The 21,216-nt window shown below is 46.9% G+C and overlaps 1 protein-coding gene across 1 annotated transcript in view; it reads right to left on the minus strand.

Annotated features, from left to right (window-relative positions):
- Window positions 1-2,183: 2,183 nt before the first annotated feature.
- Window positions 2,184-21,216, minus strand: part of LOC103269571 (tyrosine-protein phosphatase non-receptor type 9) — a gene marked incomplete at its 5' end in the record, with an annotated part of 49,029 nt that continues 29,996 nt past the window's right edge. Inside the window, 5 exons of the mRNA XM_021716839.1 lie at window positions 2,184-4,000; window positions 4,780-4,987; window positions 5,421-5,571; window positions 7,157-7,235; window positions 15,175-15,241. Of these exons, the coding sequence (XP_021572514.1) occupies window positions 3,786-4,000; window positions 4,780-4,987; window positions 5,421-5,571; window positions 7,157-7,235; window positions 15,175-15,241 (720 nt within the window). The remainder of the gene's footprint in view (window positions 4,001-4,779; window positions 4,988-5,420; window positions 5,572-7,156; window positions 7,236-15,174; window positions 15,242-21,216) is intronic.

The following is a 21,216-nucleotide window of genomic DNA, read 5'->3' on the forward strand; positions in this document are numbered from 1 at the left end:
TGATGGGTCCAGGAATCTGCATTTATGGAGGTCTACGGTGGATAACCTCACCAGTTCTAACAGATCTTGTGAATTTTCAGGGCATTGGGTTACAGCCTCTTCAAATACCTCCAGAACTTTTACCATGAATCCTGTTTTCTATACAGCTCAGCAAGCCTCAACCTCCAATTTCGCGAAGAATCTCTGCCCACTTCCTTTGCTTGCTTGCTCTCAAGAGACTCAAGCTTACTCAGGACAAGTCTAATCTCCTCTACAATTCAGCTCTTGATGAAGGTAAAAAACTCAAGAAAAACTTGTTGGCAGATCTGGAGATGGCACCTCAAAGGGAGTCTATTGTTAAGAGTTAAGAGAAAGCCAGGTGTGGTGGCTCAAGCCTGTAATTCCAGCACTTGGGGAGGCCTAGGTGAGAGGATTGCCTGAGGCCACGGGTTCGAGAACAACCTGGGCAAAGTGGCGAGACCTCATCTCTATAATAAACTGAAAAATTAACCAGGCATGGTAGCATGCACCTGTAGTTCCAGTTGCTTGGAAGGCTGAGGCAGAAGGATCACCTGAGCCCAGCAGGTTGACATTGGAGCACCCGTGAGCATGCCACTGCACTCCAGCCTGGACAACAGAGTGAGGCTACAATTTAAAAAAAAAAGAGGCTGGGCTTGGTGGCTCAGCCTCTAATTCCACACTTTGGGAGGCCGAGGTGAGTGGATTGCCTAAGCCCGCGGGTTCGTGACCCGCCTGGGCAATTTGATGAGACCTCATCTCTACAATAAATAAAAATTAGCCAGGCGTGGTAGCGCACGCCTGTAGTTCCAGTTACTTGGAAGGCTGAGGCGGAAGGATCGCCGGAGCCCAGCAGGTCAGGGCTGCGGTAGCCGGGAGTGTGCCACTGCACTCCAGTCTGGGAAGCAGAGTGAGACTCTGACTCAAAAAAAAAAAAAAAAAAGAGTTAAGAGAAGAAATGTTGGAGTGAAATGGCCCATGTCCTTGGCTGTAGCATACAAACCTTTCTATGTCTCCATTTTTTGCTTCTGTCGATATGTCAAAATGCTGTCGAGGGTGAGTGGGATAATACCTGACCAATGCCTGGAAAGCATCCAGGAAATGTTAGCTGCTATTATGGTTAGTCAGAACACCCCAATACTGGCCACACAGGCTGTCACTGGCCAACAGGAATAGTATGGGGACTGGCCCTACAGGGACAAAGTTTCTGGTTCCATTCTTTATAAGAGAAATGCAAATGACTCAGGATCTACAAAGACCAGTGTACCCATAAGTATGGAGTTTCCCTGGAAGGATGACCCCTCTAGTACTCTGTGACCTGAGGACCCTACAACAGGAGTTATTAGCTGGGACAGTCACCAACCCTGCCACCTTCAAGTCTATTACAAGAAGCATAGGATCAAGACCAAATACCTGGAACTTAATGGTTTATACCAGTGGTGGCTCAAGTTTATAATCCCAGCCCTTTGGGAGGTAGAGGAGAGAGGTTACCAGATCAGCCTGAGCAACTTGGCAAGACCACGTCTCCACAATAAATCAAAAAATATGCCTCATGTGGAGGCACACACCTGTGGTTCCAGCTACTTGGAAGGCTGAGGCAGAAGGAATGCCTGAGCCCAGCAGGTCAAACCTGTGGTGGCCGTGAGTGTTCCACTGCACTCCAGCCTGGGCAGCAGAGTGAGACTCTGACTCAAAAAAAACAAAAAACAAAACGAAACTAAAAAACACAACCCTGGTCTCCAGAGACAAAGCCCAATCTCCATCTTTGATGTAGTGAAGAAACTAAAGAGTCTGTCAGCAAACTAACTTGATTTCCAGTTTTACAGCGAATCACTGTAACCCTCGGGACTTCATCTTTCTCTTCTATATAGAAATGCAAAAAGAGTGGACAGGAGAGGGGAGGGAAGATGGTCTCTCACTGGATTGTTGTAAGGTTTGAATGAGGCAATGAGGGGAACACACCCAGTATAGAACACTTGGCACATGGCAATAACTCCACTGGTGTGTGTACCTCTGATCAGAGCTAAGGCGATGGCCTACAGACAAGGTAGGTGGCTCTCACAACTGACAGTCTCAGATACTGAGGCCTGGGGTCCCTTCTTGCCTCCCCCTCCCTCCCAGACCAGCTCCTAGAGCCCCTCCTCACCTTCCCAGCCCCAGACTGCTAAATTGATGAAGCTAAAGGTGTTTTGATCATGTTGGTATATTTATATGTAAATACAAAACTGTATCACTGTAAGATATTGAATATGAACATTACAATTATTTTCTGAATCTGACTCAGTCCATTGATGTTAAATACAAAATGAAATGACTGTAAAAAATAAGAATATACACATTCAAAGCACTTATTACAGTATAAAATTATTGAGGTCTGATCAGCTACCAACCTCTTCTGTGATGGGGGAAGACTTAGGGGTTCTGGGTATTTTCATGGTAATGTGACATGCTGAGGACTTGATTCCTTCCCTGGCACCACAGGGTGAGTGGGCTGGGAGCAGGCAGGGACACATTGGGTGGGCAGGCGACAAACAGTGATTGCAGGGGACCACCTCACCCAGTCAGGGGATCAAGCTTATTGGCACACAACCCACCCAGCTTTGAGCTCCAGGGTCTGGCAGGCTCAGAGGCAGGAGAGACGGGTATCTCACTAGCCAGAGCCAGGATGCATAAAGAAAGGAACCATCCAGCTCATCCTCCTGGGAAGGGAGTCTCATAATAGTTTCTTCGCACACCTGGGCTCCCTTCTTTCCTTCTAAGACTTCGTACCGATTGTTTTGGGCTCTGGCTAGCCAGTGAGTTCATCTCTACCCCTGGTCTCCATCTCTGGGGCAGTGAGAGGAAGTGAGGGGATGGATCACAGTGGAGGTCTGTTCCCAAAATGGCCAAGTAAACAGAGAAAAACCATGCAGAGTCAACCCAGTGTCACCACAAACCAATATCCTTGACTCCAACAGGCAGCATCCAGATAAGTCACTACGTAAGCATGAGGGCCTGTGGCTGGAGCACGGAGATGTGTGTGTGTCCTCTTTCCCACTCTGCAGTGTGACAGCAAGAGACATGATCCCCAACCCCAGCTAGTCCAGGACAAACAGTAGGATCCAAGAGGAAAGGAATTCGGAATTGCAACATGGAGCCCCAGGAACGTTTACGAAGGAGTAGCTGTGTGTATATGTATTTATAGAATACGGTCATATTATCACATACAATATATATTATATACACACATACATGTGGACCCATACACAGAAGTGCACATACATCCACGCACACACACAGGAGGAAGGACAGAAGACACTGGAATACACGCCCTACGTAGAAACATGCTTGGCACTCAGGACGATCTCTAGAATATGTAACTTGGTCAAGCTCTCTGGGGAGGAAGGCAGAAGCCCACCAGCCCTCCCCGTGAAATCCTAGCAAAGGGAAGGAGTGGGAGAAAGGAGACCTCCAGGAAGAGAATGGCGATGGGCAGGGGACGGGAGGTCCTTACCCACTTACCTCGGGGCCCCTGGCAAAAATCAATAGCCACAATTTGGTTTTAATAAGGCACAGTTTGATAGCAGGTGCTAGGAATTAAGAACACATTGCTGCTGGCCCTTTCTAGTGGCAACGTCACCACATTTATCTAGCCAAAGGAAAGACTGCCTTGCGTGCAGGTGTGTGCCGGGAGACAAGAAAAGGAGGTTGATCCATGGCTTCAGCATAACTGATGGCAACCTGAGGCTCACGGTGTCCAAGGGTGGCCTAAGGAAGGCTGGCCAGCAGGTGGGAGGCTCGGGGGAGGGTTACTGACCCTCCACGGCCAGCAGATTGTGGCCAGAGGATACCATGCCCTCCTTCTCTGCAAACTCCAGGATGGCCTTGTAGCAAAAATAGTACTGCTCAGGGGTCTGGATGCTGAAGGCCCTCTGGGTCCTCATGCGTGACACCGTCTGGAACACATTAAGGGTGCCAAGCTCCTCCAGCTGTGCCAGGCAGATGTCCAGTGAGCAGAAGGTACCTGAGGAAGGAAGGAAGTGATCACATCTGGTTTACTTTCTTCTTTTCCTCCCTCTACCAGATAGCCCAGGTGGAACTAGATGAGCAGATGCAAAGGCTAGGTGCCTCCTTGCAGGAGGCCAGGTGGCCTTAGGCCTAAAAGGACCCACGGAGGAGGTCACAGGGAATGTTGGAGGCCAGAGAAATGATAAGGCCTCTTGGCTCTCAGGACACATATGGAGAAACAGGGAAAGTAATGGGAAGCTGACCAGAGGAACTTCTTGCTTCAATCTCAGACAGATGGACTGACGGCACTCCCACTCTCGTTCAGAGGCTCTACAGTTTTTTCACAGAGGTCTAACACCAACCTATTCTTTCCGGCATTTCCCCAACAGGACTCTGAACTAGGAAGGCTGACAGTACCTGCAACATACATATTCCCTTATGGCCAAAGCTGTTAACTGGCTCCAGAATGGAGAACCGGGGTATAGGGGGGATGGGAAGGAAGCAGCAGCCCAGCGGGGTTCTCTGGGACACCCACAGTGACAGTGATGACAAGGTGACAGGGTCAGAAAATAACTATGGAGTATCGCCCCTAAAGGGCTTAGCTTGTGAAATGCATATTCTGGCCCACACCCAGCATCAGGGAGACTAAAAGGACATTAAGGAGGAATTTTTCATAACAGTTCACCACCAAGGATCAAATGAGTTCTTTCTCCAATCCCAGATGTGGGCTAAAAGCTGCGTCCCCCCTCATCCACCCACTGCCTCTAGGGCACAGTACTGCGCCAGGTGCATTACCTGTCCTGCCAATGCCTGCACTGCAGTGGACCACGATGGGGGGCTCAGGGCACTGCCCTTTGGCACGTGTACCCAGGTTGCTCACGGCCAGCCTCTGCTGGTGTCTGACCACCCTCAGGAAGTCAATGAGGGAAGCTGCTGAGGAAGGCACGCCATAATCTGGCCAGCTCAGGAACTGGAAGTGGGTCACCTGGCGTTTCTGCCGCTCCTTGGAAGAGGAAAGAAGCAAAAGGTAACGAGGTCACGTCTGCCTGCCCTGATCACCTCTGGTGTTTCCAGATTTTCCATGCCTGGGGATCCCTGTCACCAAGCAGCACCATGTGCTGCTGTCAGCTTTCCGCCAGTTGCGTCTCTACTATAAACCCAAAGGGCGGGCTCCACATTAGGAAGGGGCCAAATCCCTGTACTGCAGGATCCAGAGTTTCCAGTGTCTAAGTTTCATTCCCACGGAATGCCACCGAGGTGCTGAGACAATAAGGCTATGTTGGCTGTGAGCTGAACATCATATCCTGTTCTCAGAAAGACATAAGCCATGTCCAGCCTCCCTGGAATCCTGCCTGTTCCATTCCCTCTGGAGATTTCCTTTACAGTAATGGGTCTCCTCCAGCTACAAAAAAGTGAGAGCACAAAGCTGGCTTTACCTCTGTGTTGTGAATCTCCAGCGTGGTTTTCTTATAATGGTTCATGTTCTCCACGCCAAGATTGGTCACCATGAGGAAGCCAAATCGGATCCGAGAGTCTTTCTCTAAAGGCCAGTACTGGCCACACTTTCTCCTTCCACCTTCCTCAAAGCTGAAGACATACAGAACAGGTTAGCTTCATCCTTCCTCTCCACGGCAGCAACCCTGCGGCCCCCATGACCTGCCATCTCTCGCACTGCTTCTGACTTATACTATTGACTCTCAACAGAAAAGGAAACCCCTTCATTCAAAACAGGCATCACAGCAGAGTTAGCAGACATTTACTGGGCACTGACTACATCTCTTTCCTGATACCCCATGGTACTTCCCACATATCTGAGATAGATACTGGGTGGTCAAAAAAAAACCCAGTAAAATAGCTGGGTGTGGTGGTACACACCTGTAATTGCAACTACTCGGAAAGCTGAGGCAGGCGGATCACTGGAGCATAGGAGTTCACGAACAGCCTCAGCAACAGAGCAAAACTCCAACTCAAAAAACAAACAAGGCTAGGCATAGTGGCTGAAGCCTGTAATCCCAGCACTATGGGAGACTGAGGCAAGGGGATTGCCTGAGTCCAGGGGTTTGTAACCAGCCTGGGCAACTTGGTGAGGCCTCGTCTCTACAATAAATAAATAAACAAACAAACAAATAAATAAATAAGTAGTAGGGCATGGTGGCGCATGCCTGTAGTTCCAGCTACTTGGAAGGCTGAGGCAGAAGGATCGCTTAAGCCCAGCAGGTCAAGGCTGGTCATGGCCATGAGCATGCCACTGCACTCCAGCTGGGCAACAGAGTGAGACTCCAACTCCAAAAATAAAAACAAAAAAAACAACCAAAATAAAAAGAGAAAAAAGAAAAAAGTATGATGGGTCAGAGAGAACCCTCGGCCTACATCTCAGCCACTGTTAATCTCTTCCCCAGGAGGGGCTGTTGGTGACAGAGGCCTGAGAAAGACATGGCTCTGGAATGCTGGTGGGAGGTTTGTGGAAAGTCTTCAATCCACCTCTCCACCCTTAGTGACCCCAAAATCCTCCAAGGTAGTACTTCCCCCACTGCCTCCTCTCAAATTAGAGGCTGTCCCAGTGTCGGAAGAAGGGAGCTGAGCAAATATTCTCATTTTCTTTCTTCTCAACTGAAATAGGTTAAAACTGTCAAGAATGATAATCATGACATTAATGAAATTAATTAATTAATTATCAATTCTGTAAATTTCACAGATTTGTAGACCAAAATTTCAAAAATATTCCTTTCATTAAAAGCTTCCTGCCTCTTCTGTTTCTGCTGTTTTGGGTAGTTCTCCTGCAGGTGGAAATATGAACAAGCAGACCAAAAGTGCCACAAAAGGAGACTGTCACTCAGGAGTCAGCAGGTGCCCCCGGAACAGGAAACAGAGAAAAGGGGACCTGCCCCATAGTTCTCAGGACTCCCTTCAGTGGATGAGGCCAGGACCTGAGGTCAGGCTGTCACCAGCACAGGGACACCAGGGCCATGGATGGAAGCTTTGGCAAGTCACATTTATCAGTATCCAGCAGCCCCTAGTGTGTTCACTCCAGGTCAGCTAAAAGATCACTCAAGGCCCTTGCAATGGCTTTCCTGATCCTCACTGTGTCTAAGAGCTACACTACTCTCTTGAGTCACCGTGCTTAGAGACAGAGTGGGGGTAGGGATCAGTGGGACAAAGGGGGTTAACTCACCGAGTGGTCATGACAATCACCAAGACTTTTTGCTCCCACACCATGAGCCAGAAATCCCGGTAAGTGTTCTCCAAAGGGCCTGGAGGAAAAGGGGAGACAAGGACTGCAACTCTGAGAAGCACTTTTTTCCTTCCCGGATTTTCTGTTTCCCTCAAGACTAACTTCAACCCGCAGATGTCAGCTTCCTGCTCATCTCCCCATACCCTCTGATTTAGTGAGGTCCTTGGACGGATTGCAACCAGCAACCCACAGGTGAGTGCAGAAACACAGAATCTGCATTTTATTTATTTGAAGTGGAGTTTCACTCTGTTGTCAGGCTGGAGTGCAGTGGCCTATTCACAGCCATCGCAGTCTCAACCTGCTGGGCTCAGGTGATCCTCTCGCTTCAGCCTTCCAAGTAGCTGAAACTACAGGCATGCGCCACCATGTTCGACTAATGTTTTTATTTATTGTAGAGATGAGGTCTTACCAAGTTACCCAGGCTGGTCTCAAACCCATGAGATCAGGCAATCCTCTCACCTTGGCCTCCCAAAGTGCTGGGATTATAGGTGTGAGCCACTGTGCTCAGTGTATTTATTTTTTGAGTAGGAGTCTCACTTTGTTGCACAGGCTGAGTACAGTGACATGCTCACAGCTACCACAGACTCGACCTACTGGGCTCAGGTGATCCTTCTGCCTCAGTCTTCCAAGTAGCTGGAACTACAGGTGCATGCTATGACACCTGGGTTATTTTTTGATTGATTGTAAAGACGAGGTCTCACCAAGTTGCCCTCAGGCGGCTCTCAAACCCCTGAGTTTTGGCAATCCTTTAGCTTAAGGTTCCCAAAGTGCTGGAATTACAGGCTTGAGCCACCGTGCCCAGTCCCATAATCCACATTTTAACAAGAACCTGAGGTAAGTGGTAGGTAGGTGACATATCCTCTCAGAGTCTTTTTTTTTTTTTGAGTTGGAGTCTCACTCTGTTGCCCAAGGTAGAGTGCAGTGGCAACCTCATGGCCACCGCAGCCTCAGCCTGCTGGGCTCAGGTGATCCTTCCGCCTTAGCTTTCCAAGTAGCTGGAACTACAGGCACATGTTACCATGACCAGCTAATTTTTTTTTCTGATTTATTGTAGAGATGAGTTGCCCAGTCTGGTCTGGAACCTGTGGGCTCAGGTAATCCTCTCATCTCCATCTCCCAAAGTGCTGGGATTATAGGTGTGAGCCATCATGCCCCCGGCCTCTCAGAGCCTTAATCCAGGGCGTCAGCCATCACATTTCAGCTGACAGTATCAACTCTGCACATGTTTCCAGCTGTTTCCAACTCACTGCACTTTCCCACCTGATATCACGGGTTGTTTCCTAAACCCTTCCCCCAGGCCCCATCATCTTGAAGCCATCATGTCTGCAACTCAGTCTCTTCCTTCAAAATTAGCTTTATCTTTCTGCCTTCTCATCTCTGCTGCCAACGTTGGCATCCTTAAGTCATTCAGTCTTAAAACTCTGAGGTCAACTCTGACTAACCTACCTCCTTCATCTCCAAAAGCATCACTCACAAAATCCCCTAAATTTGCTTGCCTTAGAAATATTTTTAGCAGCTGGGCTTGGTGGCTCAGCCTATAATCCTGCGCCTGGGGAGGCTGAGGTGAGAGGATTGCCTGAGCCTGCGGGTTCGAGACCCGCCTGGGCAACTTGGCGAGACCTCATCTCTCCAATAAATCAAAAATCGGCCGGGCGTGGCAGCACGTGCCCGTAGTTCCAGCTACTTGGAAGGCCAAGGCGGAAGGATCGCCAGAGCCTACCAGGTCAAGGCTGCAGTGGCTGGGAGTGGCCACTGCACTCCAGTCTGGGCGACAGAGTGAGACTCCAACTCAAAAAAAAAAAAAATATATTTTTGGCTTTCATTCTTTGGAGCCCACCGTTTCCCAATCCTGTTCTTCCTGCCTAGTCTCTCTGCCACAAGGACCACATCATCTCTTGTCTGCATTACTGTAACACCATCTGAATCTGCTTTTCTGAGCAGGTCTCCTTACCCTCCAGTCTACTCTAGATAAACTCCACCAGTATGCTCTATAAAAAGCGACTTCATCCAACACAGACACACCATGCTCACTTTCACCTCTATTCCTTTGCTCCAGCTTCCTCCCTTGCCCCCAATGCCATTCACTTGCTGCCCATTTTTCAGTGTTGCCTCTGCCCTGAAGTTTTCTCTGACCACATTTCCTGCGGGGCTTCTCCTGTGAGCTCTTCATGGCACAGCTCATCTAAACAGCGGAACCATTTAATTTATATAGTCTTACATCAGTTCATTTTACTTTGTGGGAATTAATGATGTCTCAGTAAACATGCTTCTGAGGGCAAGGGACATGTTGCCAAGTTCTCCTTTTACAGTTAGAAACTGGCGGCTGGCCGCCGGGCTCGGTGGCTCAGCCTGTAATCCCAGCATTTTGGGAGGCCGAGGTGAGTGGATTGCCTGAGCCTGCGGGTTCGAGACCCGTCTGGGCAACTTGGTGAGACCTCATATCTCTATAATAAATAAAAATTAGCCGGGCATGGTAGCGCGTGCCTGTAGTTCCAGCTACTTGGAAGGCTGAGGCAGAAGGATTGCTGGAGCCCAGCAAGTCGAGGTTGTGGTGGCAGGGAGCGGTTACTGCACTCAGTCTGGGTGACAGAGTGAGACTCCAACTCAGAAAAAAAAAAAAAGAAAGAAAGAAAGAAAGAAAGAAACTGGCGGCTGGGCACAGTGGCTCACGTCTACTAACCCAGAACGTTGGTAGGCTGAGGCAGGAAGAATACTTGAGGCCAGGGATTCAAAACCAACCTGGGCAATTAGGGAGACTTTGCCTCTATAAAAATAAAAATAGAAAAACTAGACATGGTGGCTCACGCCTGTAATTCCAGCATGTTGGGAGGGCAAGGTGAGAGGATTGCCTGGGCCTAGGTGTTCAAGACCAGCCTGGGCAATTTGGTGAGACCTCATCTATATAATAAATCAAAAAATTAGCTGGGCGTGGTAACGCATGCCTGTAGTTCCAGCTACTTGGAAGGCTGAGGCCGAAGGATCGCCTGAGCCCAGCAGGTTGAGGCTGCAGTGGCCGTGAATGTGCCACTGCACTCCAGCCTGCACTCCACTTTGGAGATCTTATCTCCAAAATAAATAAAGTTAGAACATGCTCAGGGCCAAGCACTCAGAAGCAACTTTGAAGACACCTTTCAATCAAGAGAGCAGCAACTCAGGATAGCTCCTAATACTTCCTCAGTGCCTTTTCCTTCTCTGCTTTCCGGGAAGCAGGACAGTACTAAGAATTCATTTTGGCCTGGAAGTTGGATGGCTCCACTACCTTTTCTGCTAAGTCTTTTAGCAAGCACTAACACCTTACAATGTTGGAATTTTTTTTTTTTTTCGGTATCTTTCTTTTATTTTGAGTTGGAGTCTCACTCTGTTGTACAGACTGGAGTGCAGTAGCACACTCACGGCCACCGAAGCCTCAACCTGCTGGACTCAGGCGATTCTTCTGCCTCAGCCTTTCAAGTAGCTGATACTAAAGGCACGTGCTACCATGCCCAGCTAATTTTTTTGATTTATTGTAGAGATGAGGTCTTGCCAAGTTGCCCAGGCTAGTCTGGAACCTGTGGGCTTAGGTAATCCTCTCACCTCGGCTTCCCAAAGTGCTGGGATTATAGGTGTGAGCCACTGCATCCAGCCGGAATCTTATTTTTTTATTGTATTTTCTTTTCTTTTCTTTTTTTTTTTTGAGTTGGAGTCTCACTCTGTCACCCAGACTGGAATGCAGTGGCCGCTCCCGGCCACCGCAGCCTCAACCTGCTGGGCTCCGGTGATCCTTTCGCCTCAGCCCTCCAAGGAGCTAGATCTATAGGCGTGCACTACCACGGCCAACTAATTTTTGATTTATTATAGAGATGAGGTCTTGCCAAGTTGCCCAGGCAAGTCTCAAACCCACGGACTCAGGCAATCCCCTCACCTCGGCCTCCCAAAGCGTAGGTTTACAGGCTGAGCCACTGAGCCTGGCGAATTTTATCTTTTTAAGTGAACACTGTAGCCAGGTGTGGTGGCTCATACCTGTAATCTCAACACTTTGGGAGGATGAGGCAGGAGGATTTCTTGAAGCCAGAAGTTCAAAACTAGCCTGGGCAACATGGTGAGACCCATCTATATTTAAAAATAATAATAATAATCATAAATAAATAAAAGGAAGAAGAAAAAGTAGACACTGACAAAAGCATGTGAGGTCTTGGAAACAGGTTAAATGTCCAACAAGAGAGGATGTGTTAACTTACAGCTACCCATACTTTCTACAGTCCATAAAAGTGACATTGTAAGATCTGGGTTTTCTGCCATGGAAAAGTCTACACAAGACAACATTAAATGAATAAAGACGTAATGTTCAGAAAGAGCTCATTTTGTTAATTTTTTTTCCTGTCAGTTCTAACTGGACTGAATTGTTAAATATTTTATATGCATAAAAAAGTTAGTCTGATGCAGTAGCTCATACCTGTAATCCTAGCATTTTGGGAGGCTGAGATGAGAGGACTGCCTGAGCCCATGGGTTCAAGACCAGCCTGGGCAACTTGGCCAGACCTCATCTCTACAAAAAATTTAAAAATTAGCCAGGTGTGGTGGCCCATGCCTGTAGTTCCAGATACTTGGGAGGCTGAGGCGGAAGGATCGCCTGAACCTAGCAGGTTGAGGCTCCAGTGGCCGTGAGCGTGCCACTGTAATCTAGCCTGAGTGACAGAGTGAGAGACTCCAACTCAAAAAAAAAAAAAAAAGAAAGAAAAAAAAGTCTAGGAGAAGATGTTACAAAATGTGACCATGACCTCTGGGGTTCTAGGGTGATAAGTGATTTTTATTTTTTATTTCTAAGTGGACATGCATGTCCCTAGTATGCATATCAAGAAAATGATAACACTTTTTCTACATCCCTGGCTCCAGCGCCATCCACATCCTCCTCTCCTGCACCACAGCAGCTCTCACATCACTTAATTCCCACATTCAAACCACTGGCAGCACTGGGGTTGCTGAGTAGTCAGAGCACCTGGTACCCCAGATTCCAGATCAGGCAGGGAGAAAGGGCCAAACTTGCTCCAAGGCACAAGAGAGATGCAGAGGGCAAGTTATATATCCCAGATGAGACCCATTAATAGCAGACTTCTCTGAAGAAAGCAAGCCAGGAGCTTACAATGATACAGGTGAAACACTCCACTGATCGGGGCCGCAAAAACATCTGAACTAAACAAACATGGATTCAAATCCTGGGTCTGCCACTAACTAGCTGTGTGATCCAAGGTCACCTAACCTTGGACTTCAGTTTACTTATCTATAAAATAAACCAATAATCCTTCCATGAAAAGTATCTATAATGATCAGATAGCAATTATGCACCTGATATATAATATATGACATTAGTAGAATTATTATTATAAATAAGAATCAGAATACTGAATATAGCCAGCTAAGGAGGTTGCAAGGCAAATCAAACTTGCCTTTGCAACATCACAGAACCCACTTTTTGGTCCTAATAGTTCTGAAGCCCTAAGAGTGATCAGTGCTTGAATCAAGAAATCCTTTCTCTATAGGACATGGTGGCTCACACCTGTAATTCTAACACTTTGGGAGCCTGAGGTGGGCCCAGTAGTTCGAGGTTGCAGTGAACTATGATTGAGCACGCTAGTTTGGGGGACAGAGCAAGATCCTGCCTCAAAAAAAAAAAAGCCACAGTGGCTCATGCCTGCAATCCCAGCATTTTGGTAGAATCTAAAGTCCCTGTTCCCTTTTTCCTCCCCCAATTTTCATTTCAAACAATTTCAAACCTCCATAAAAGTTAAAAGAATAATACGTGCACCCGGGCATTCTTTGCCTAAAAAAGTTATCATTTTGCAACATTTACTTCTCTCTCTGTACACGCATATACACATATTTTCCTATCTACTAAACTATTTTTTTTTTTGAGTTGGAGTCTCACTCGGTCGCCCAGACTGGAGTGCAGTGGCTGCTCCCAGCCACCGCAGCCTCGACCTGCTGGGCTCCGGCGATCCTTCCGCCTCAGTCTTCCAAGTAGCTGGAACTACAGGTGTGTGCTACCACGCCTGGCTAATTTTTTGATTTATTGTAGAGATGAGGTCTCGCCAAGTTGCCCAGGCGGGTCTCGAACCCACGGGCTCAGGCAATTCACTCACCTCAGCCTCCCAAAGGCACGGGATTACAGGCTGAGCTACCGAGCCCGGCTACTAAACTATTTTAATGAAAGTTGCAGGCTATACTTAACAATACTGTGTTGTGCACTTAAAAATTTAAGGGGGTAGATCCCAAGTATTCTTACAAAAAAATAAAAAAGTAAGTTGCAGACAACATAATATCTCATTCCTAAATACTTGAGTATATGTCAGGAAAACAAGGGCATCCTCTGATAGAATATCACTGTCACGCTGATGCCAGTCTCTAGATGTCCTAGTCATCTGTCTTTAGTAGTTTTTCTCCCAACTGAGGATCTAAGCACAGATCACAAGTCACCTATGGTTATCTCTGTATTCTCCTTGAATCTGGACTAGTTTTCTGCCTATTCTGTTTGTGTTCCATTGCATTGACTTTGAAGAGTCTGAGCCAGTTTTTTTGCAGTGTGTCCCAGAATTTGTCCATTTCTCATGGTGAGATTCAGATTTTAAAACTGGTAACAGATAACACAGGTAATGTTCTTTGCTCACAGTCCCATCAGGAGGCACACGTGAGGCCCCTATGTCCACTACTGGTGATATCAAGTCAGATCATTTGGTTAAAGAGGTATTGCCCAGATGTCTTGCTGACTACACTCTGCAGGGGTCAAATGGTATACGGCGGCCAGTGCGGTCTTTCTGTGCTGTGATTACTTTCCACCCTTCTTTGAAGGTGAAGTGGTATTATTATTATTTTTTGGAATTGAAGTCTCACTCTGTCACCTATTCTGGACTTAATTGATCCTTCCACCTGAGCTTTCCAAGTAGCTGAAACTACACATGTAAGCCACCATGTCTGCCAATTTTTTGATTTATCATAGAGTTGAGGTCTCAAACCCCTGGGCTCAGGCAATCCTCTTGCCCTGGCCTTCCAAAGTTCTGGGATTATAGGCGTGAGTCACCATGCCCAGAGGACATGGTATTCTTAAGATGGAAAGGTCAGGTCAGGAGGACTATTGGGCCCATAGAGATATTTATAGAAACTCCATCCAAAACCCTCCTGGAGTCCAGCACTTCACCGGCAGACTCAGTGTAGACTAGCCACGTAAGAACACTTGCTGGAGTGCCCTGTAAAGATACAGGGGCCAGGAAAGGCCTGGTAGAACAGCCACACTCATTCCTAGATTGGATTCAATCTCAATCTCTGAGAAGACCATGGCTCTTACTAGATATAAAGAGCATATCACTGGTTGGTGAGTTCTGACAACTTACACCCTTGGATTGGTGATACTAAGATACAGCCTAAAAACTTGCAGGCTGGGTCAGGCGTGGTGGCTCATGCCTATAATCTCAGCACTTTGGAAGGTCAAGGTGAGAGGATTGCCTGAGCCCATGGGTTTGAGACCAGCCTAGGCAACGTGGCGAGACATCATCTCCAAAATAAATTAAAAAATTAGCTGGGCATGGTGTGCATGCCTGTAGTTCCAGCTACTTGGAAGACTGAGGCGAAAGGATCACCTGAGCGTAGCAGGTTGAGGCTGTGGTGGCTGTGAGCGTGCCACTGCACTCCAGCCTGGGCAACAGAGTGAGACTCCAACTAAAAAAACAAAAAAAACCTTGCAGGCAGTAGCTTCATGTGTTTAAATCTCAGTTTCTCTCTATGCAGTGAGTTTCCAGGCATGCCTGGCACAGAAACCCTCTAGCTCTCATCTGCCTTTCCCGACCACCACCAAGCTTCATGAAGGGCCAGGATCTAGGAGACAACTTCAACTCAAGCTCCCATTTCCTTTAAAAAAGTATGCCATCACTTGCACAAGGAATCAGAGGTAGATGGCACGAAACAAATATGTGAGAGTTGGACCAGCTTACCTTGTGTACCAATGTAAGCATTCTTCTGCTTATAGCCATCCATGAAACTGGCATTGATGTAATCTGTCTAATGGTAAAAAGGAGACATCATTACAGCGGCATGGAATAACCATTTGGGTCGTAAAATGTTGTAATGGGTAAGTACAACCAAGATGTCAATATTCTCTTATCAGGCAGAAAATGAGGAATGAGAAGGCCAATTCAAAACCTCATTTCAACAAATGGTGCTAGGACAACTGGATACCTAGATATAGTAAAATCAAGCTGTCCCCTTCCTCACACCATATACAAAAATTAACTCAAAGTAAACCACAGACCTAAGTAAGAGATTAAAACTATAAAATTCAGCTGAGTGCAGTGGCTCACACCTGTAATCTCAGCACCTTGGGAGGCCGAGGCAAGAGGACAGCCTGATTCCAGTGGTTCAAGACCAGCCTGGGCAACTTGGAAAGACCTCATCTCTACAATAAATAAAAAATTAGCTGGACATGGTGGCGTGCACCTATAGTTTCAGCTACTTGGAAGGCTGAAGAGGAAGGATTGCCTGAGCCCAACAGGTCAAGACTGTGGTGACTATGAACACATCACTGCACTCCAGCCTGGGCGACAGAGTGAGACTCCAACTAAAACAAACAAAAAACTATAAAACTCTTAGAATAAAATGCAGGAGTAAATCTCTGTGACCCTGAGTTACGCATAGCCTTCTTAGATAGGGCATCAAAGATACTACTGAAAAAGAAAAGAGATAAATTGAAGTATTTAAAAAGTAAAAATGCTTATGCTTCAAAGGACACTGTCAAGAAAGTATAAAGAGAACTCACAGAATGCATATACTTGGTAAGGGACTTTCATCTAGAATACGTAAATAATTCTTACAACACAATGATTAAAAGATAAAAAGCCAGTCTGAACATGGGCAAAAGAGATTTTTTTTTTTTTTTTTTTTTGAGTTGGAGTATCACTGTCACCCAGACTGGAGTGCAGTGGCTGTTCCTGGTCACTGCAGCCTCGACCTGCTGGGCTCTGCCGATCCTTCCACCTCAGCCTTCCAAGTAGCTGGAACTACAGGCGCACGCTACCACACCCGGCTAAGTTTTTTGATTTATTGTAGAGATGAGGTCTCGCCAAGTTGCCCAGGCGGGTCTCGAACCCGCAGGCTCAGGCAATTCACTCACCTCGGCCTCCCAAATCGCAGGATTACAGGCTGAGCCACCGAGCCCATCGGCAAAAGAGATTAACAGATGTTTTCCCAAAGAAGCTAGACAAATGGAAAGCTGTTTAGCATCATTATCCATCAGAGAACTGCAAATCAAAACCACAAGGAGACATCAATTCACACCCATTAGGTGACTACAAGTCACAGAGGTAGATAATAACAGGTGTTGGCAAGGATATGGAAAAACTGGAACCCTTACCCACTGCCAATGGTAATATAAAATGCTATAGTCACTTTAGAAAACAGTGTGGTATTTCCTCAAAGGAGTAAACAGTTACCATATGACCCAGCTATTCGACTCTAGAGGGCGTAACAACATATGTCCACACAAAACCCTGTACACGAATAGTCATAGCAGCATTATTTGTAAGTCAAAAAGTGGAAACCACTCATATGTCCTTCAACTGATAAATAAAATGTGGCCTATCCATACAATGGAATGTTATTTGGCAACAAAAAGAAGTGATGTGTTGATACATGCTATACCTTGGCAGAACCTAGAAAACATTATGCTAAGTGTTAGAAGCCAGACACAAAAAGCTACATAGAGTATGATTCCATTTATATGAAATGTCAAAAACAGGCAAACCTATAGATATAGGAAATATGAGATTAGGGTGGGTCAGAGGGAAATTGGCAGTGACTGCGAATGATACAAGATTTCTTTTTGGGGTGATAAAAATGTTCTAAGGTTGGCCGGGCACAGTGCCTCACACCTATAATCCCAGCACTTTGGGAGGCTGAGGTGAGAGGATTGTCTCAGCCCATGGGTTCGAGACCAGCCTGAGCAATTTGGCGAGCCCTCATCTCTACAATAAATCAAAAAAGTAGCCGGGCGTGGTGGTGCATACCTGTAGCTCCAGTTATTTGGAAGGCTGAGGCAGAAGGATCACTTGAGCCCAGCAGGTGGAGGCTGCAGTGGCCGTGAGCATGCCACTCCACTCCAGCCTGGGCAACAGAGTAAAACTCCAACTCAAAAAGAAAAAAAAAAAGTTCTAAGGCCTGGGAGCAGTGGCTCATGCCTGTAATCCCAACATTTTGGAAGGTAGAGGTGAGAGAGTTGCCTGAGCCCAGAGATTCGAGACCAGTCAAGGCTACTTGGCGAGACCTCTACATTAAATCAAAAAGTCAATCATATAGGGAGGCACACACCTGTGGTTCCAGTTACTTGGAAGGTTGAGGCAGAAGAATTGCCTGACCCAGCAGGTCGATGCTGTGGTGGCCATAAGCGTGCCAATCCAGCCTGGGCGACAGAGTGATACTCCAAGTAAAAAAAAAAAAGTTTCCTGCTTAAACACTCCTTACTTACTTGACTAAATAAATCATGGAATGAGAAGCTGGGACTTGTCACCTCCCAGTCACTGGCACTGGCCTCATACCAACAGCATTCTGCCCTGACCCAGACAACTTCCTGGTCTCATGGGCCACCTCCAGCAGACCCAGCAGGCTACAAGTCTCACAACCTCCAAGCAGGCTTCTCAATTTCAGGTGTACTCAGTCAGCCAAACCCTTTCTCTGCTCAGCCTGGCGAATGCAAGTGGTGTGCCCCTAAGACCTAGGGCAGAAGGCATAGAACAGTACGGAACACTGACCTTGGTATATGCCAATCAACACTATTGTAATATGTAAGTTGTTACCCCAGGAACTATCTTCATGCTTTGAAACAAATATCACCACTTTATTTATTTATTTATTTATTTATTTGTTTGTTTGTTTTTTGAGTTGGAGTCTCACTCTGTCACCCAGACTGGAGTGCAGTGGCCGCTTCCAGGCACCGCAGCCTCGACCTGCTGGGCTCCAGTGATCCTTCCGCCTCAGCCTTCCAAGTATCCGGAATTATAGGCATGCGCTACCATGCCCGACTGATTTTTTGATTTATTGTAGAGATGAGATCTTGCTGCCCAGACGGGTCTCGAACTCGCAGGCTCAGGCAATCCACTCACCTCAGCCTCCCAAAGGCATGGGATTACAGGCTGAGCCACCGAGCCCGGCTAATATCACCACTTTAAAGAAGACACTGTTTCTTTATAATTAAGGATGTATCAACTTGCCGCATCCTTGTGCCTGAGAGGAATTAAAATCAGCAATTTCAGAAGAATCATTGGATTTTAAAACTGAAAAAGAGTTCAGAGACAAAGTATATACTTGGGGGCAAATAGAAACAGTAGGCAGGACCAAGGCCAGCACACCATGTTATGGGCCATTGCTGAGGCCTGAACTTTTATGTCGCCCCCACCCACCTCAAACTCATATGCTGAAAGCCCAACCTCCAATGTGATGGCATCAGGAGATAAGACCTTTGCTAGGTGGTTAGGTCATGAGCCCCAGGAGAAAGGCACCCTCATCAGTGGGATTAGCACCCTTCCTTACAGCAAGAAGAGTTCCAAAGAGCTCCAGCATCCTTTTCGCCATGTGAGAACACAGTACCAAGAAAAGAATCAAGAAAGGGGCCCTTGCAGACACACAATCTGCCAGCACTTGGTCTCGGCCTTCCCAGCCTCCAACTCCAGAATAATGAGAAACACACTTCTGTTGTTTATGAGCCACCTGGTCTGTGGTACATTTGTTACGGCAGCCCAAGCAAACTAAGACAGCCATGTTCAATGGAAACTGTGACAACTTTAAAACTGCAAATCAGTCAACAATTCACCGAAAAGCCTGAAGCCTCCAAATAACAATGCATTGTATACTGGGAAATTACTAAGAGGGTGGACTTTCAGTGCTTCCCCCACAAAAAAAAATCCCAAGTCTGTGGGGTAATGCACATGTTAAGTAGCTTGATCCAGCCACTTTGCAATGTATACATATTTCCAGATATTATGTATTGCATCATAAATACCTCCACTCTGTCACCCAGACTGGAGTGCAGTGGCACACTCATAGCCACTGCAGCCTCCACCTGCTGTGCTCAGGTGATCCTTCCGCCTCAGCCTTCCAAGTAGCTGGAACTACAGGCATGCGCCAGTGTGGCAAGACCTCATCTCTACAATAAGTACTGCCCAGGCTGGTCTCGAACCCGTGGGCTCAGGCAATCCTCTCACCTTTGCCTCCCAAAGTGCTGGGATTACAGATGTGAGCCACTGCGCCAGGCCCAGTTTTTGCTGATTAAAATAAATGAACACATAAATGTCAAGAAAAAGAATGAGAATGAATAGTCCCAACATTAGAAATACCATGAGACTGCTAAATCCCTGAAGCTAAATAATTTAACGTCAAAAAACTAAAACCAGCAAGGCTCGGTGGCTCAGCCTGTAATTCCAGGGCTTTGGAAGGCCAAGGTGAGTGAATTACCTAATCCCATGGGTTCGAGACCAGCCTGGGCAACTTGGCGAGACCTCGTCTCTCCAACTAATCAAAAAATTAGCCAGGCGTGGTAGTAGCATGTACCTGTAGTTCTGGCTACTTGGAAGGCTGAGGTGGAAGGATCGCTGGAACCCAGTGGGTTGACACTGGGGTGGCCCTGAGTGTGCCACTGCACTCTAGCCTGGGCAACAGAGTGAGACTCCAACTCAAAATAAACAAAAAACAAAAAAACAGCCTAGATAACTTGGTGAGAGCTCATCTCTACAATAATTCAAAAAATTAGCCGGGTGTGGTAGCACATGCCTGTGGTTCTAGCTACTTGGAAGGCTGAAATGGAAGGATCACCTGAGCTCAGCAGGTCAAGACTGTGGTAGCCATGAGCGTTGACACTGCACTCCAGCCTGGCCGACAGATTGAGGCTTCAACTCAAAAAATAAAAAAAAAACCTGAAATCTTCCATTTACTATGAAAAAGAGCCTTTGTCAGTGCTTACAGTAACAAGAGGGACAACAAATCAGACACTATTTTTTTTTTTTGAGTTGGAGCCTGGGATTACAGGCTGAGCCACTGTGCCCGTCCCAGACACTATCTTCAGGTGAACCACAGGATGACCATAATGGACTCTTGGTAGATAAACTGAGATTAACTCCTTTATGGACTCCTAAGTGTCTGATATATGCCAGACACTGTTCTAGATATTGGAAACAGGGAAGTCAACAAAACAGAACAACATGTATGTCTCTGACTCTAGAGTCCCAACTCAATCACTGTACCCCACTCTTGCAGAGCATCATGGTGACAATCTCAGCAGCAATGATGACTCTACTCCCCACCACTAGCCAGACTTTCAGTTAACCCTCATGCAAGAAAACACTCTGCAGGGGTCCTGAACAGGACTGCAAATTCAGGTTATATGCTTGAAACAGTAGGGTCAAGAGCTCGAAACTGTGATCCAAGGGTCCCAACCCACATGTCATATATACCCAAATACAAGCCAAGGATTTGCCCAAAAATTATCCTCCAGAAAAAGAGGGGGGATATAACAAATCCTCATAACACATCATGTAAAGAGTTATTATTTGAATTCCTTTGCTCTAGGGCCGGGTGCGGTGGCTCATGCCTATAATCCTGGCACTTTGGGAGGCTGAGGTGAGAGGACTGCCTGAGCCCACGGGCTTCAGATCAGCCGGGGCAACTTGACAAGACCTCATCTCTACAATAAATAAAAAAATTAGCCAGGCACAGTGGTGCATGCCTGTAGTTCCAGCTACCTGGATGGCTAAGGCAGAAGGATCACCTGAGCCCAGCAGGTCGAGGCTGTGGTGGCCGTGAGTGTGCCACTGCACTCCAGTCTGGGTGACAGAATGAGACTCCAACTCAAAAAATAAAAAAAAGCCGGGCTCAGTGGCTCAGCCTGTAATCCTGCACTTTGGGAGGCTGAGGTGAATGAATTGCCTGAGCCTGTGGGCTCGAGACCCGCCTGGGCAACTTGGCGAGACCTCATCTCTACAATAAATAAAAAA

Source organism: Carlito syrichta, unplaced genomic scaffold (assembly GCF_000164805.1).
Source record: "Carlito syrichta isolate Samal-C Ts95f unplaced genomic scaffold, Tarsius_syrichta-2.0.1 Scaffold106297, whole genome shotgun sequence".
NCBI classification, from domain to species: domain Eukaryota; kingdom Metazoa; phylum Chordata; class Mammalia; order Primates; family Tarsiidae; genus Carlito; species Carlito syrichta.